Below are 18,869 nucleotides of genomic sequence, written 5' to 3'. Positions count from 1 at the left end.
TCCTATCCATTACAAGATCAATAGATTGGAGATTAGTCTTCAATTTTATATTGTGAATTGGATAAGAATCCTTAGATGATCCTATGTGATTCAATCAATACAATCAATTGAAACCTACCTTGGAGAAATCGGCGGATTGAAGAGCTTCAACGGTCATGAAACCACACAGCCAGTGTGAGAGACTCATGACGTCACCGGAAATGAGTGAAAGAGCTCCGGTGACCAGTGGATAGTCCCTGGAACGGAGCAAAAACGGGAGGAGTCGGCAAGAAAAGGAATTGGAGAGAGAGAGTGTGTGCTTTCTTGTGAAAATTTCAAAAAAGGAATCGTCTAATTCTTATGAAATTCATCCAAGGCTCTTTTTTGTTTGGTCGAAATCATCCAAGGATTTTAGAGAGGGAATTAGAGATATTTTTGTGTCCAATCCTCACCATTACATGTCTAATTGATTCTATGGTTTGGATCTTGTCTAGGAGATCAAACCTGTACTCTCATTGGTGGATTTGAGAGAAAAGAGAGAATAGCCTATTCTAATCCTCATTGGTTAGCCAATGAATGGAGAGAATTAGAGAGCACCGAGATTGATGACGTGGCTAGGTTGTCTTGTAATTATGGAGATGGCTCCTTGCTAATAAAGGATGTGGCATTGTGGTAGATATTTTAAATGGAGATGTGACCGGCTCTTATGGGCTGCAATGGGTTTGGTTTTTGGCCTAATGGGCCAAGTTGGCCTTGGGTTGTCTTTGGCCTATTAAGCTGCGCTCACCCGGGTCGATCGTATTGAACCTGTTGGGCCCCGGTCTTCGTAATCCTCCATCGCTCCTTAGAAACCCTAAATCTACATGTGGATGTTGAATTGACAAGCATATGCAATATTTTACATGTTTTGATAATTTGTGACCGTTCTTCGGTTTGATAAAAAAGTCCGCTGAAAAGTTAATTCTTGATTTATCAGCAAAATGAGGCTTAATGACTAATGAAATGTAATGCTTCTAACTTCTGCATGCAATTGGGATGCTCTGAATGTTTAACTAATTGTTTTTGGGTCTAGAATGGAATTTTGTTGCGATGAGAGGTCTCAAGTCTCGAATTATTGTAAGTTTAACATGTCAGAAAAGTGCAGGTGTAGTTTCAGGTTCCAGGTGAAATCTGTAAGGAAGCTGGAAGGAACCTAAAACCACTTACCTGAATGTCGATTACCTTTCTCTTTTTGTAAGAGTAATCATACATTCGAGCTCGAAGAAGCTCCAATCGCCGTGACTGAGCTTGACGAAGCTCGAGCGGTCATGGTGTGGACAAGTTCGAAGAAACTTTGGTTGTTATGACCGCGAACTTGACAAAGCTTGAGTGGATGGTTGAGCTCAAGCAGCAATTGCCACGAGTTTAAAGAAACTCTAACCACCGTATCTGAGCTCAACAAAACTTGAGCAGCCAGGGTCCCAGGTTTGAAGAAACTCTGGCGGCCAGGGCCGGGAGCTCGAAGAAACTTCGGCAGCCATGGCCAAGCTTTGGCAGGTATGGTCACGAGCCTGAAGAAGCTCCAACCGGCATGGTCATGCGCACCAAGAATTTTGCGAACTATAATAGGGAACGTGTACTTCGATATCCAACTCTGCAATTCGGTCAGGAAAAACCGACCAACAATAGAAAAGGTTTCGGGGAAAAACTAACGCTGACACATTTTAAAAAAGTATAAAAACGGTTTTTAATAAGAAAAATGATAGAGGTTTTGATTTTTGGGTAAAATTAAAGGGATCAACGGCGACATTTTACCCGAGAGAGTGATAGATTGGAGATTTCAAATTTTCAATCTTCACCCCCAACAATTTCGGTTTGTGTTCATTCATTCGGTAAACACTGTTTTCTCTATATTTATACTGTTTATAACGCATGAAAGACTTCCATTGTCATGGGTTGGGTCAGGTTTGCTCACACCTAAATAGACCATTTTAATCCATATTGATCCATTTTTATGCAAATACAATTTTAACGACTCATACTTGATCCCGACCAAACCCATACCCAACCTATGAACCATATTATTAAACACATCCGTATTTAACTTCACCTACGAAAATCTGTGCCCACTCATATAACCCACTTAAAGCTTTTTCATGTTAATGCGTTACTTAGATAAAATTTTATATCAAATTAAAAAAGTAAAATAACTAAATAAGAAGATGTATGTAAATAAAATGAAAAACGTAAACAAAAACCGAAAGTCAAAAAACCTGTAAAAGAACTAGAAAAGTGCGCATGTGTTGTGACGACGCATACACTAGATGCATGATTTATCGATCGAACTAAATTTAATCATTTTTCAATTTGCGTCGGCCAAATTATCCTCTCAAAATCTGATGTCATATTTGTTTACAATAAAAGAAAGTTTGATTACATCTATAGCACCGTCCCAACATACCACTAAATTTTCTGTGGGAGAAGTAACATGACAAATCAATGGAATGAGCAATCAAATTTTCCGTAAACGCCGGCCCTTTTACTCGGCTCTCTGTCGCGCTTGCGGAACAAAAGCGAAAAAAAAAATGGAGAATCGCATAGTATAGATCCACAGAACAAGATTATTAGATGAGAATCATCTTTTCTAATATTAGAGACTAAGATCTTAATGTATTGGATACGTGGTCTCATTCGAAGTTTCTATCGAAAGAAGCCTACAGTCCTTGAAAGCGAATTCACATCGAGGTTCCTCGCATCAGGTGCATCATATCTTCAAATAGAGAGCTTTATGTTGTGATCACCTTTTGAGGTTGCTTAACTGAATTATGATTGAGTTGAGTTCTGTTCTTATTTGTTAGAAAAGAAGGGTTATAGGATCTTTTCGCTCTTTTGGCGAGAAAAGATCTCTCAATAGATGGACTCGCTTATCTAATTTTTAGGTGATACCGAGATTGGATCGGCGAAAGTAAAGTTGTACGAAACAAGTGGAAGCTCCCTTACTTTGAGTGCTACAAAGAGGAAGGACCAGGCCACATGAGACGGTAATCTTCTCTCAATAGTGAGGGGAGTTACGCAACGGATTGAAGAAGCATGATCTATTGTTCAGTTTTCTAGAAAGGGAGAATACTAAAATTGATTGGTTTTTGATCTTATCCTTGACATCATTACAAATTGCGCATGTATTAGCTGCTTACAAAGGTAATTTTCCAGTCGCAATATGACTGCATATTCTCATTCAAAGTAATTACGGAGATTAAAGATGAATCCCGAGTCACAAGTTTACAGTGCTTTAGTGCACCTAAGTCGAAGTAAAAAGGCAGCCGCATAGCATGCAGCTGAAGGGGGTACTATGGCAGCTGAAGCATCTGGGGTATTCTTCGAAGTTAAGGTGAAAAAGACAGTGAGAACGGAACGGCTTATTAATTTGGTTAGTGATTGTTTGTGCGCTTCCTTTCTTGCCACTGGAAGTAGTAATTCTGATCAGGGTTGGTTGTAATGAGATGTCTCGGCTCGTAGGATGGGAAAGTTACACTGCTTCGTTGTGTAAATAATCAGCTCACAATGCTAATGGAAGTTGCTTTGTTCCATGGTCCTGCAGGCATCGATTTATGTAGCTTTTAGCCCTTGACCGATCCTGAGTATTGTTCCAATGGCGTTACCATTTGGTAAAGATGATCGGAGTCGCCGTCATATGACTCGATAGCACCTTTATGAGAACAGCAGTTCTTCTCTGGGGACAGAAAACGACAGTTACTTCGCCTCTACTTTTGATTAGAACGGTTTTAAACTAATTTGATGACAAGTTACGTACTCCTATTTCAAGAAATACCGCATGTGCTTAATTAGTTAGGCACCATGTCTGCAAGGTGGGTTCGCATTATTGAAGGATGATCTAATGGATGCCCCACCACCAACTCGAGAACTCGAGTCTTCTGCTGCTGCTGCTTCTTTTCCCTTTAGAAAGCGCAAGTTCAGTCAGATGAAAGAAATGTCTGACCAGAGGCCAGGGTGACTGGACTGGACTGGTGAGACAGACGCTTACACTGAAATCGACCAATAATACTAAACTAAAAAAGGATCTACCAAATTATTTTTCTTTGGGGGATGCAATGCGGGTGATGTTGCTGATAAAGCTACCCATGGCTTCTCCACGAGGGAGCAAGTGTTTTCAATTTTGTCACAGTACTTCTGAGCGGCTGAACTTTCTTGATACACCGCCGCACTTCACATGTAAGAAATCACTACAAAATCAGGAGCTCCTGCTGTAGGAAACAATCAGATACCGATTCACGTATACTCTATTCCTACGGAGCAAACAATCATGCCTAGATATGAAGTTCAAATCTCTGCTCCATTCTGGAGAAAATAGATATTCTAAAGGTGAGGGAATGAGAGGAAATCAATAGGGAAGAGTATATTAGCACTCCATACTGACAGAACATCACAGTTCTCTCCGACGTTCTACCCTGATGCAATTTCTTGATGTATTACTATTCCTCAATGGCATCTAATGAAAAACATAATGGAAATAGCACAATCCATTCCTCTTTCTATCTCTAAGGCCAATTCCTTTAAAAAAAAAAATCAGTCATCAACTAAAACTTTGCCAGCCTCGATCAAATGCTGTTGAATTGTCATGTTGTCGAGCCCCTTAGATTGGACCGCTGATTTAAACATGTCCCTTGAGGGTATGAAGATCTTCAAACCTGGGCAAGTAAAGAAACGGAAAGAAATCAGGATTTTCTGGTAAATAAAATGCTGAATGCAATTTGTTACTTCCGGTCCCTACCCTGCAACCCCAGCACATTTCCTAGCCTGTTCTGCAATTGTGGACAGGTGTTGTTGTCCTGTTTCGAGTGGGGGACTTTGCGTTGCATGCGTTGCTCCCTTGCCCATTGAGCCCATCGTATTGAAAGCCATCTGCAACGGAAATAGTATGCAGTGAGGGAGTTTGCGTTGCGTGATACGAATAGCAGACTGCAAGAGAGGCAAACTGTATGCAGCTCTGTGCAAACAGTCCATGTTTGCCAACTTCCTTCTCATAAGTGAAAAGCCTGATGAAAAGAGGGTACCTGATTATATGCTAAAGTATGCCAAGCCCTGCCGCTCAGTGCGTACCAGATTGTGAACTTGAGAATATCTAAAGGGATATACGACATAATACTCCACAGCCAGATGACACCGGCCCATCCCCAGCCGATGCCATTTATCCTTGCAAAACCCCAGTTTGCATACACAGTAAGGAGAGTCGCAATCTGATAAGCATAAACACGATGAGTTGTGAAACTGTTACTCTTCAACGATAATAAATCAGTTATCACCATCACGATTTCATTTCCTCACCAGCTGTGTAACAAAGAAGGCTGACATAAGCTGGAGACTTGGGCATTCAATGTACGACCAGCTGCGAGATCGAGTAACAAAGATGAGTGCCTGGCTCCCAATACTCATCTGGAGGTAGACAGCTGCTGTAAGCTCGTGGGGATTGTCCCCAATTGACCTCACTCCAAATTTGTCCTGTGAAGTTAAGTAACGAGTTAAAACTTCGAGGCTTGCTTCGGACTCATTTGATAATTATATTTCTGATTTAGCGGATAAAATTACCGAGAAGAAGTTCGTTTTATGTGCAGCCCAGAAGAAAACAACAGTCGTGACAGCTAAGTAGGATCCAAGGACAATGCCGGTAGCCAAAATCTCCCTGAGCTTTAAGAAATCAGGTATGGGAGAGGGCTTCACCCTATCTTTAGGAATGGTCATCATAATTCCATCAGTCAATATGGCAATGATTAACACCATGAAAGGTGAAAAATCATACTTCCATATAAGGGCAAGCAACAGAAAAGCCAGCACAATGCGGATTGTAATTGAGACTGCATAAATGGTGTAGCTTTTCATTCTCTGGAAGATTTCTCTGCTTGTCAAGACAGCACCGAGAATCACACTCAACCCTGGTTTGGTGAGTACTATGTCAGATGCGCCTCGGGCAGCATCAGTTGCATCGGCTGCAGCAATTCCAATGTCTGCCTTCTTTAAGGCTGGTGCATCACTCACGCCATCACCAGTCATCCCGCATATGTGCTTCCCTTCTTGTAGACTATTCACAATCTTGTACTTGTGCTCTGTCCATTTGGCATGACACGGTTAGTATCTTCCGGCCACTTCGATAACAAAGTTACATCAAAGGAAATAAGAACTTGCATATAAAGTCGCTTTCAAGTCGGAGCCTATGGCTATGCTTGCCACATTTCATGAAATCATAATATTCTATATACAAGTTTATTAGGCAAAAGTAAGTGCTATATGACAAGTTCAAACCAGGAAAGACGCCAGCAAAGCCAACAGCTCTCTCAATTATCTCATCAATAGAGAGGGAAATAATCATGTTGACAATGTGCTGGCCTAGGAGTGAGAAGGGGTACATATTAGTCCCCATTCCTAGGTGGCGACCTGTCTCCTTGCCTATGGCTAACTGGTCTCCAGTAATCATCTTGACATTGACTCCGAGATTAAGTGCTTGTCTGATGGTCTCTGCACTATCGTGCCTTGGGGAATCAAAGAGAGGTAACAGGCCTACAAATTGCCAGGGTCCTCCAGCGCTATCCTTGGTTTTCTCCGGCACAGCCTGCGGACAAAAAGAATTATTACATGCATCGATAGTTATAGGATTAAAGCCTAACTCTTGGGTAAACTTGAAGCTCACTTGTTTAGCAACTGCGAGGGAACGAAGATTCTGGTCAGCAAATTTACCAATAACATCATGGACTTTCTTCTTTACATCTTTCCCAACCTTGCAGAGATCAATGATCTGGTAGATGTTTGAGAACAAGTTTAAATCATGAATATGGAAAGAAAGTCACCGCAAAAGGCTATGTGAAGTGGGAAGAGCAGAGGCAATAAAAAGCCTAGGAAGGAATTTGGCTCAGAGCAAGAAAGGTGACTAGCTAGCAAAATGTTTTACCTTCTCTGGTGCACCTTTGCTGACTCGATGCCAGTTACCATCAGAGTCCACGTATGTTATAGCTGTTCGCTTGTCCACAGGATTAAAAGGTAAGAAATGGACCTCAGTGATATCAGCTCTAGCCTGTGTAAAGCACAAGCATTCATGACCAACAGGAGCACTTAGACATGTCAAATTTGAAAAGATACAGGAGGCACTTCAGTAATCTGGAACAAAGAAAGTAATATTTGCCCAAAACAGTATGTTGGTTCAATCACTCAATACCAATATAATCGGGCATGACGCTGAAATTTCTGTTTCCAGCTATTTTCAATAAAATAGCCAAATCTTTGAATTTTTTCGATTTCCCTTTTGCTCTTCTTGGGTTTTTGAGTATACTCATGATGCAAAAGATCACCCGATACAGCAGATCTAGGCCATGTGGCAGAAGATCATTGAAATGATGACAGGACACCGACATTGCTTGATGAACTCTAGCAATGCCGAGCAAAGTTTAATAAGTTTATATCCATAAAGTTAAATACCTTCTTGGGATCACCTAACTTTCTGACAATACAAGCATCGATTGCATCCTGGTTCTCAACTCGCGAAGCTCTAGCGCCGAGCAATAGTACCCCGTCTTTGTCTACATCCTTTGCAAATACCTGATGGTTGATTTTCATAACCTTTGTCAGAATTATCTCAAAGTTTGGGAATTTTCTCGAATCTATTTATCTCAAGGAGCGGTACTGAATATTGGGTTCGCACTCTGTTCTAAGTCTGTTATACTATCAGAACTTCTGGGGTCCAGAACTAACCGCAATCAGGTCCTTGACCACCGTAAACTCGTTGAGTGTAAGAGTCCCAGTCTTGTCACAGCAAAGGACATCCATCCCAGCCATCGACAAGATGGCTGACCTGCGCTTGGCAATGGCACCTTGTTCATACAGCAGACATGATCCAATAGCCATTGTCATTGACAAGACTGTTGGCATGGCAATAGGAATTCCTCCAATAAGGAGAACCAACAGATTGTCAATGCCATTCCTGTAATTGCTGTGCTGGATTGGATACATGACGATTATCTCTACCATCATTCCCAAAGCAGTTAAGCATATGCAAAACTTCCCGATGGCCGTCAGTATCTGATTTAAATTGTAACATTGATCACACATCAGAGACGGAAAAACACGTTAGTTTCATAGCACATACAACATTATGCAGCACTGCAATCCCTTCACAACAAGCACTTTCTATCACTCATCAAAAGTGTAAATAGAATAGTATTCGAATTAATGAATATTAAAACGAGACATGTACCACAGTTAAAACGAAACTAGATAGGTCGATCAAAATGATTTTCTTGATATTTACATGTACCTTCTTTTGTAAGGGCTGCGCTTGGTTGGTGTTCTTAACCAGGTGACCAGACCTGGCGAAGAAGGTATTAGCCCCAGTAGCAATGACGACAGCCTCTATTTCCCCTTGCACGCAGATGGACCCAGAGAAAATTTGATCTCCAGGATTCTTGGTTACCGGTGGTGAACTACCGGTTAGAGCAGATTCATCAATTCTAAGAGGGTCACCCTCCAAAAGACAGACATCTGCTGGAACGATATCGCCAAGCTTAATACTGATCACATCTCCAGGAACCAAAACTGCTGCTAGTTGCTCCGTCCATGTACCATCTCTAAGGACCTTCAAAATTTAGTTAAGCAAACACAAATGTTCAGTTTCGTTATCTCAATGTATCTAACTAAACATTGAGAGGAGCAACTGGAGCAATTTCTAGACCTTTGTTTTGGGTGCTAGGCCTGCTGCAATTGAAGCTCTTGCTGCATTTCTTGCCCTATTACTCACGACAAGGCAGATTGCGGAATGAAAAATAAGCAAGGCAATTATGCCTACGATATCCTGCCAATGACCCATGTCATCGATTTCAGTCATACATGATAATGTGACTTGTGCGTGTTTTGCCAGTACAAGTTAGCAGTCAACTAACCCCTCCTCCATTAGCCAAAGCAATAGACACCATGACCGAAGAAAGCGGAATCCAGAAAAATCGCAAGAATCGCAGAAACTTATTGTCCTGTTTCAGGTGAAACAATGATTAATAGTTTCGTGACCAAAAAAAAAAAAAAATTCCCCGAAATTTTTGATTAGGAGAAGGATGTGGTTCATGCCTCGTGAACAGAGTGCCCGTTTGGGCCATACATGATGGCCTTGGTCTGTGCTTCTTCAGTCGAAAGACCCTCCCTTGAGGATCCCAGCTTTTTGAGAATTTCATCACATGATGTGCGTCCCTGAGAACAGAGGGAGGAAGAGCAAAACGTCCGATCAAAACTCACGTGAACAAAACACATTGTCGAAACAAGTGAAACGAGAGGGTGGCAGAGCGAACGTACCCAGTGCTGCATCTCTTCCATGACTACGTCGGGAAGCACGGTGGCGAGATTTTCCCACCTCTCTTCCGCTCACTCCCCTCTCATTTATAACAAAGGGATGCGCGGCAGGGAGCTACGATTACAGTCCAATCTTTAACCAATCTGACTGTTGGTTTCCAAGAAAAAGATCCTAGAAGATTTTCCCATAGTATGATATATTCTTGAATTTTTTTATATTCTAGGGGATCGGTTTAGGATTTGGTTGCCTTTCATCTACCATATATTAACATGAAATCTATTCTTATCTAGAAGTATGCGATCTGTTACTCGAACTCCGAAAACTTTTAGTCGTACTCTCGTTATGTTTCTTGAAAATGTCATGGGCCGCGGAGTTGCTCCTAAATTATCACCACTTTGTAGGGTAGTTTTGTAATCACAACAAAAAGGAAAAGATGATGGGGATTTCATAAGTTTTATTCATGCACTCTTTCAAACCTAATTGACATGATTCTCAATGCATCGAAAAAACCATAGATTCTATTTTGAAAGATTGACAAATTTCTGGAGCCGTTAGATTTAGACGGAATAGATATCTTGAAGATCTCTTAATAAATGTTTGCCAACTATAATATTGAAATGTATTTCCGAACCAGTGAGATCTCAAGTCATATTGAGTTTTGGGTACAAAATAATGTAGGGCACTTGGAACAATAATATTATTCACACATAGCGATGACTCAATATTTGTTAATAAGAACGTTAGCAATGACATCTCTAATAACATCCACAACACCACATCTCTAATAATAGCCGCAACACCGCAATTGTTGTCACTAATTATATAGTTTGTTTTAGTAATTCATTTATAATTATTATCAACGTGCGTATTATTATATTAAAGTTTATTCTTACTAATTCTATCTCGCTAATTATTGCAACCTCAAATCTCAAGAAAGGAAAAGAAAATATGAACATTAATTCCAAAAGGGAGTAGATAAAACGAAAAATAGAGTTTTGCTTATTAAATTGTTGGGTTAATACCACAAAAAATTTCAAACTGGTATATTTATGACAAATTTACCTCAAACTAATTTTTTAACCACGAAAAACCCCAACTGGTATACCTGTGACAAATTTACCTCAATCTAATTTTTTGACCACTAGAAACCCCAAACCGGTACACCAATGACAAATTTATTCTCCATTAGTTTTTGTCAAATTTTACCATTAAATTTGTTGACATGGATGACACATGGTGGCGTGGTATGATGGTGACGTGACAAGTCCACGTGGAAATCCATAGGATAAATATCACGAAAAACCCCAAATCGGTGACAGAGGATAAATTTGTTACATGTGTACCGGTTTTGAGTTTTTTGTGATAAAAACATTTGTCTGGGTAAATTTGTCACATACGTACTAATTTGGGGTTTTTCGTGTTGAAAAAGTTAGTTTCGAGTAAATTTATCACGAGTGTACCGGTTTGAGGTTTTTCGTGATATTAACCTTAAATTGTTTAAGATTGTTTAAGGTAGGCAGATTTTTGTAAGGTTTCTATCCCCCGCAACAAATTGGCAGATCCCTATAATCGATAATGTAGTTCATTTGTAATTGTTTAGCATAGTGATCTTCAAATCTTAGATGTTGGATTTGGTTGAAAGAGCTAATAGGCATTTACCATATTTGGGAATCCTGCGAAACCATGGAGAGAACGTAGCATTATGATTACCATTAAGGTCGCATGTCATGTCGCATAGATTGCTCCCTCAATCACAAGAGAAATGAAATGAAAATAAAAAATTACTGATTACAGACGAAAGGTGCAAAATATAAAATGGATAGCTTTGTTATTTGAATTGCTCAAGATAGCTTTTTCATGTTAATTTCTATCTTCCGCTATAACCTCCAAAGCTAATAATGTAGCCACTTCGATATCCTCTAGCATTGTGAACGTTCATTAGACCACAAACACCGAATCTATCCACCCACTTTAGACACTTCATTTTTTTTTGGAATTTTCACAAGAAATAACTCTCTCTCTCTCTCTCTCAAATTCATGCGAGTTACTAGGATAATTCCACATGTCCAAACTTTGGATGTAATTCCACATATGCACCTATGAAGTATGAACATCTCTCAATATATTCATAAGAGGAAGTGGCATTGGCTAACTCCTCCATTCTCTGATGAAGATAAAATTGATTACAGAAACAGGATGGACTAGGGAATCTATCTACTTGGGTCAAATGAGACTCATTTGTGCCGTCATTATTGAAGGTACCACAAGCTATTGGTTGGCTGCAGCTCGACATTGCTAAAGAATTGCGTCAAAGTAGTTCTGAAACAATCGCGGGTCTATCCCAAAAGAGAGCTTCAACAACCATTATTCACTTTCTTCTATGCTTTTGAAAATTACTTATTGGATGACTTCTCCCTTGAAGTTAGAGCTTCAGAGAAAAGGCACGAACGTCAGAAGTTTGCAAAAGATATATTGAGAATTTAGTCGTCTTATCTAATCTGAATTAAGATGATTCAGCTCTATTTCGTTTAGACTCTACAAAATTGGTCATATCTAACATAACGAAGTCTCTCTAAGGCCTACAAGGAAAGGAAATGTAGATGATCTACTCAGTACATTAACCTTATAGGTCATGATCAAAACCTTGAGTGATAGCACGAGTGTCAGGCGGAGAGCCCTCAGACCACTCAAAAACTACCCACGATGTATGAAGGTGCTGAAAACCTTATACTTTGATATCATAAATCGGGTCAATCTGAAATCGCACATCGTTTAGCCACTTATTATAGATACCTGAACTTTCCTGACATGTCAAACTTACAATAATTCGAGACTCGAGATCTCTCATCGCAACATAATTCCATTCTAGACCCAAAAACAATTAGTTAAAGGTTAATATCATGAAAAACCCTAAACTGGTACACCTGTGATAAATTTACCTCGAACTATTTTTTTTTACCAACAAAAATCCAAAATTTGTACACCTGTGATAATTTTACCCCAAACTAATATTTTAACCACAAAAAACCTCAAAGTGTTACACCTATGACAAATTTATCCCGACCTAATTTTTTGATCATAAAAAACTCCAAACTGGTACACTTGTGACAAATTTACCCTCTGTTAAATTGGATTAATATCACGAAAAATCACAAATTGGTAAACTTGTGACAAACAGAGGGGTGAAATCCCAAACTGGTACACTGGTCAACTACCATGTGTCATTAAACTTAGCAATTTGATAGTAAAATTTAACGGAAACTAACGAAGGGTAAATTTGTCACAAATGTACCAGTTTGGGGTTTTTGGTGGTCAAAAAATTAGTTCGGGGTAAAATTATCATAGGTGTACCAATTTTGGGTTTTTGGTGGTCAAAAAATTAGTTCGGGATAAAATTGTCACAAGTGTACTAATTTGGGGTTTTTTATAATAAAAAAAAATAATTTAGGGTAAATTTGTCACAAGTGTACCAATTTAGGATTTTTTTTATGGTATTAACCCTTAGTTAAACATTCAGCGCATCCCAATTGCAAGTAGAAGTTAGGAGCGTTACATTTCATTAGTCATTAAGCCTCATTTTGCCGATAAATCAAGAATTGACTTTTCAGCTGACTTTTTGATCAAACCGAAGAAGTCAACTCTCGGTCAAAAATCAACAAAACATGTAAAATATTGCATATGCTTGTCAATTCAACATCCACATGTAGATTTAGGGTTTCTAAGAAGCGACGGAGGATTACAAAGACCCGGGCCCAACAGGTTCGACACGATTGACCCGGGTGAGCTCGGCCCAATGGGCCAAAGACAACCCAAGGCCAACTTGGCCCATTAGGCCGAAAACCAAACCCATTGCAGCCCATAAGAGCGGGCCACATCTCCATTTAAAATATCTACCATAATGGCACATCCTGTATTACCAAAGAGCCATCTCCATAATTACAAGACAACCAAGCCACGTCATCAATCTCAATGCTCTCTAATTATCTCCGATCATTGGCTAACCAATGAGGATTAGAATAGGCTATTCTCTCTTTTCTCTCATATCCACCAATGAGAGTACGGGTTTGATCCCCTAGACAAGATCTAACCATAGAATCAATTAGACATGTAATGGTGAGGAGTAGACACAAAAATATCTCTAATTCCCTCTCTAAAATCCTTGGATGATTTCGACAAAAAAAAGAGAGCCCTGGATGAATTTCATAAGAATTAGATGATTCATTTTTTGAAATTTTCACAAGAAAGCACGCTCTCTCTCTCTCCAATTCCTTTTCCTGCTGACTCCTCCCGTTTTTGCTCCATTCCAAGGACTATCCACCGGTCACCGAGCTCTTTCACTCATTTCCGGTGACGTCATGAGTCTCTCACATTGGTTGTGTAGTTTCGTGACCGCTGGAGCTCTTCAATCCGCCGGTTTCTCCAAGGTTGGTTTCTATTGATTGTATTGATTGAATCTCATAGGATCATCTAAGGATTCTTATCCGATTCATGGTATAAAATTGAAGACTAATCCCCAATCTATGGTGTAATGGATAGGACGTGATACGATTATCAAAGTAATGCATTGGTCATGAGTGAACACTTCTTCACATTAGTTTTAAAATAGAAAATCTCTTCAAAAATCATGTCTAGCACTTGTAGTAATATTTATTTGCTTGCTGGCCGAGACCTCTCGTTCATTATGTCAATTTGATGTGATTTTATGGACGAAATCTGATGCACGTCTCAAGATCATGCAACAATATGAGCGATCCTTAGGCAAGATATTATTGACTCTCAAACAAGTACGTTTTGGAAGTGCCCCACTTGGTTGGTACTGTCAACAAGGTGAGCAGCCTTGCCGAAGAAGGTATGCAAACCCGGTAACAATGACAACAGCCTCAATTTCCCCTTGCTTACAAGTTGACCTAGAGAAAACATCATTCTTGGTTACGGGAAGAGATTCACCAATTAGAGCATATTGATCAATTTTAAGAGGGCCACCCTCCAAAAGACGGGCATCTGCTGGAGTAATATCTCGAAGCTTAATACTGACCGCATCTCCAGGAACCAAAATTGTAGCTTCTTACTCGTTCCAATTTATATCTCTAAGAACCTTCAAAATTTAGTTTAGCAAACAGAAACATCCAGCTTCAGTGTGTTTTCCGATACATTTATGCTCACTAAACATTGATAGGAACAACGTATAGGTCAATGACCTTTGTGAGTTGGGCCTGCCATTAGTGCTGTTGCAGAATTGCTTGCATTATTTTCCTCCATATAGCTGATGGTGGAATTGATGATAAGTAAGGCTATTATGTTTGTAAAATCCTGCCAATTTGGTTACGGACCTGCATGACATCGATTTCAGTCACGTGTCACGGTCCAAAGGTTTTCAATGCACAATGAATCGAGGATGATCCTAAAAGACTAGGCTAGCCTTGAAGCTTATAAAATCCTAGGGTTTCTTGAGTACTCTGGAATATTCTTAAGGGCAATATGGAAAATGTACACTATTCTAGAGTGTTCTTGTAATCGAAGTAGGTAGTTGATAGATAGGAGAACCTCCACTGTTAGATTAAAGGGAGATGTACGGTTATAATTAGAAGAATATTTCTATATATAGGGCACCCTCCCTTCATTTATATCATATCATAAATAATTTGACTCTAGAATATATCATTATCTTTGTTTTGTCCCGATTTCATAACACCAAAAAAAGAAAGATAATGAGCACGGTGATAATTAGCGCTTAAATAATTTTTATGTTTTTCGTGTTTTTAAAATACGAAACCATATGAATTATGGAGAAATTCAAATCCATGAAATCCAAGTCATAAACCAAGTTTCGGTATATAGAGGGATAAGTGCGAAACAGATGTAACATATACTCTAATAAAATACGGCGACAAGGCACGTGCCATTTTCGATAGTGCCCTTTTCCTAGTATGGATATTCTAAATTCCGAATTGGCACATCTTGCCAATTGGGCGGCTCACCCTGCATCAAATGCAATTCAGTTATGCATGTGCATATGAACATTTTTCGTGTGCTTGTACGTGTTTTGCCAGTAGTCAGCTAACCCCTCCCTTGGCCAAAACGATGGACATGACGGTAGCCAGCTCCATGCTCCAAGAGAGTGGATTCCACAAAAAAGCGACAGACTCCAAGAGGACATTTCTTTCTTGTTGAAAAACAAAATATTAGTAGTTTCAAATGGAATACTATTTTATGAAAAAGGAGAAGGATCATGCCTTGAGCTCGGAGAGACGGTTTGAGCCATATGTGATGAGCCTGAGCCGCGTGGTTTCACTCGAAAGACCCCCTCTTGAGGATGATAGCTGTGTGAAGATATGATGAGCTGATCTGGACGCCTGAGAACACAAACATATTCATGAAACAGAGAGAGTAAGCAACAGAAGCGAAGTTTCGGAAGTCAACAAAAAGCCACACCAAAACATAGGAAATCAGAAATCGCCAAAAACGATGGATCATTCATGGAAGCCAAAAACACCTGATTCAACATTGTCGCCATAGAAAGAACGAGTGGCGAGGAGACCTTAGGAGTTGCTGCTAAAACAAACGGGAGGGGAGGATCGACCCGTTCAGTAGAATTCCGAAGAAAGACTGTTGATAGCAGGTGGAGACATTTCTTTGGCCCCGTCAAAAGGAAATGCGGGCAGGGGAGAGCTCGGCAGAAGGTTTGAGAATGGGGTAGGGTCCTCTTCTTAAGATTCAGATAAAAAAAGAGTTCCAAACCTAGATGCAGAAAGAAGGAAAATCAGCCGTCTCTGCCTCAGCGCCAAAAAGAGCCCATTCTCGCCATCCGGGAATCCCATCTGGGAAGAACTAAAACTTTCCCTCTCAAAAAAAAAAAAAAAGGCAAACAGAGTAGGGCTTTTTCCTTCAACACAGAATCCCTCGCTACATTCACGAGTAGAACTACATCCATGGAAGCTCGGTTCTAAAACTAAATCAGCGTAGCAAAATGAGGATCAAAAGAGTACAGAGGTAGTGAGAGCCAAACCTGAGTCGGCATTGTGGCCATCTATTTTGAGCTTATAGAGAGAAAGAACGAGTAGAACTTTGAAGAAGAAGAAGAAGAATGCTCTTCTTCCTCTCTCTCTCGCTCTGTCTCTTCTTCCTTTCTCTCGCTCTGTAACTTTGATGAGGACAGAATGAGCTCTCACTTTCTCTCTCTATAATAGACCGAAAACGAGCGCCAAGTAGAGAGACTGCAAGAAGCTACGGAACTGTCGAGGGAATGTGCACAGTAATTGGCAAGGATGAATTGCTTGAAGCCAACTGCACAGCCTCTATAACAAATTAATTGGGGGGAAATAAGAGGACATACGCACTATACATACCGGGAATATTTGTTTGTGTAACTTATCGATGGACACATATATAATGATATTGGTACGTAAGTTCTTATAAAATAAATTTGCTAGTATCAAACCAAACATAGTCACCCTTGCCATGTATAATTTTAAAAAAAAATTAATCAAATCTTATTGTTAAGTAATCGGACATCTGATAGGGCCAATATGACCACAGCATTTTTATTTTTCCATTAGGACTAAATCAAACTATATTCCCCCGATATTGCTTCGTGTCATTCTTTTAACATGGTTAGCACTCTGTGAATTTTTTATTTCATTTTGCATCCTTGTATTCCTTTGTGATAGATTTCAATTTGGCTGCTCTTTATTTTTTTCTTTTTTCCCCTTCATCTCGAAATTCCAAATTTCCCTATATCCGATAGACAAAAATATTACCGATGAGACGAGATTTGCTCGCCATAAATAACACATAAAAACCGCGGTTGCCACCTCTATCTAGTGCTCCGAGAAATCCAAGTTTCGGTATATAGAGGGATAAGTGCGAAACAGATGTAACATATACTCTAATAAAATACGGCGACAAGGCACGTGCCATTTTCGATAGTGCCCTTTTCCTAGTATGGATATTCTAAATTCCGAATCGGCACATCTTGCCAATTCGACGGCTCACCCTGCATCAAATGCAATTCAGTTATGCATGTGCATATGAACATTTTTCGTGTGCTTGTGCGTGTTTTGCCAGTAGTCAGCTAACCCCTCCCTTGGCCAAAACGATGGACATGAGGGTAGCCAGCTCCATGCCCCAAGAGAGTGGATTCCACAAAAAAGCGACAGACTCCAAGAGGACATTTCTTTCTTGTTGAAAAACAAAATATTAGTAGTTTCAAATGGAATACTATTTTATGAAAAAGGAGAAGGATCATGCCTTGAGCTCGGAGAGACGGTTTGAGCCATATGTGATGAGCCTGAGCCGCGTGGTTTCACTCGAAAGACCCCCTCTTGAGGATGATAGCTGTGTGAAGATATGATGAGCTGATCTGGACGCCTGAGAACACAAACATATTCATGAAACAGAGAGAGTAAGGAACAGAAGCGAAGTTTCGGAAGTCAACAAAAAGCCACACCAAAACATAGGAAACCAGAAATCGCCAGAAACGATGGATCATTCATGGAAGCCAAAAACACCTGATTCAACATTGTCGCCATAGAAAGAACGAGTGGCGAGGAGACCTTAGGAGTTGCTGCTAAAACAAACGGGAGGGGAGGATCGACCCGTTCAGTAGAATTCCGAAGAAAGACTGTTGATAGCAGGTGGAGACATTTCTTTGGCCCCGTCAAAAGGAAATGCGGGCAGGGGAGAGCTCGGCAGAAGGTTCGAGAATGGGGTAGGGTCCTCTTCTTAAGATTCAGATAAAAAAAGAGTTCCAAACCTAGATGCAGAAAGAAGGAAAATCAGCCGTCTCTGCCTCAGTGCCAAAAAGAGCCCATTCTCGCCATCCGGGAATCCCCGTCTGGGAAGAACTAAAACTTTCCGTCTCTCAAAAAAAAAAAAAAAGGCAAACAGAGCAGGGCTTCTTCCTTCAACACAGAATCCCTCGCTACATTCACGAGTAGAACTACATCCATGGAAGCTCGGTTCTAACACTAAATCAGCGTAGCAAAATGAGGATCAAAAGAGTACAGAGGTAGTGAGAGCCAAACCTGAGTCGGCATTGTGGCCATCTATTCTGAGCTTATAGAGAGAAAGAACGAGTAGAACTTTGAAGAAGAAGAAGAACGAGTAGAACTTTGAAGAAGAAGAAGAATGCTCTTCTTCCTCTCTCTCTCGCTCTGTCTCTTCTTCCTTTCTCTCGCTCTCTAACTTTGATGAGGACAGAATGAGCTCTCACTTTCTCTCTCTATAACAGACCGAAAACGAGCGCCAAGTAAAGAGACTGCAAGAAGCTACGGAACTGTCGAGGGAATGTGCACAGTAATTGGCAAGGATGAATTGCTTGAAGCCAACTGCACAGCCTCTATAACAAATTAATTGGGGGGAAATAAGAGGACATACGTACTATACATACCGGGAATATTTGTTTGTGTAACTTATCGATGGACACATATATAATGATATTGGTACGTAAGTTCTAATAAAATAAATTCGCTAATATCAAACCAAACATAGTCACCCTTGCCATGTATAATTAAAAAAAAAATTAATCAAATCTTATTGTTAAGTAATCGGACATCTGATAGGGCCAATATGA

At 40.0% G+C, this 18,869-nt stretch overlaps 1 protein-coding gene across 2 annotated transcripts; it reads right to left on the bottom strand.

Annotated features, from left to right (window-relative positions):
- Positions 1 to 4,073: 4,073 nt before the first annotated feature.
- LOC115671145 (ATPase 9, plasma membrane-type-like) lies at positions 4,074 to 8,987 on the bottom strand. Of its 2 annotated transcripts, XM_056305998.1 has the most exons (13): positions 8,898 to 8,987; positions 8,690 to 8,809; positions 8,276 to 8,593; positions 7,714 to 8,040; positions 7,441 to 7,560; positions 6,917 to 7,039; positions 6,659 to 6,763; positions 6,274 to 6,580; positions 5,563 to 6,077; positions 5,302 to 5,475; positions 5,031 to 5,213; positions 4,748 to 4,878; positions 4,074 to 4,664 (listed from the first exon to the last, which is right to left on the bottom strand). In XM_056305998.1, exons 1-13 carry the CDS (start codon positions 8,928 to 8,930, stop codon positions 4,628 to 4,630), a joined length of 2,493 nt encoding a protein of 830 aa, XP_056161973.1. In that variant the 5' UTR covers positions 8,931 to 8,987; the 3' UTR covers positions 4,074 to 4,627. The 2 variants fall into 2 exon arrangements, with proteins under 2 accessions (XP_056161973.1, XP_056161974.1); XM_056305999.1 differs by lacking the exon at positions 4,074 to 4,664 and having other exon boundaries at positions 4,756 to 4,878; positions 5,077 to 5,213.
- Positions 8,988 to 18,869: the final 9,882 nt, after the last annotated feature.

The sequence above is a fragment of the Syzygium oleosum genome, unplaced genomic scaffold (assembly GCF_021117445.2).
Source record: "Syzygium oleosum isolate NSW1041296 unplaced genomic scaffold, Sole_v2.1 Sole_v2.41, whole genome shotgun sequence".
Classification (NCBI taxonomy): domain Eukaryota; kingdom Viridiplantae; phylum Streptophyta; class Magnoliopsida; order Myrtales; family Myrtaceae; genus Syzygium; species Syzygium oleosum.
This window is presented reverse-complemented; position numbering and strand designations above follow the sequence as displayed.

Excerpts from the sequence above, each read along its gene's own strand:
- LOC115671145 (XM_056305998.1), bottom strand. The coding sequence starts at position 8,930 with ATGGTGTCTATTGCTTTGGCTAATGGAGGAGGG. Across the intron at positions 8,594-8,689 it reads GCCTAGCACCCAAAACAAAG|GTCCTTAGAGATGGTACATG; the intron begins GTCTAGAAATTG and ends TAAATTTTGAAG. Across the intron at positions 7,561-7,713 it reads TGGTCAAGGACCTGATTGCG|GTATTTGCAAAGGATGTAGA; the intron begins GTTAGTTCTGGA and ends ATCAACCATCAG.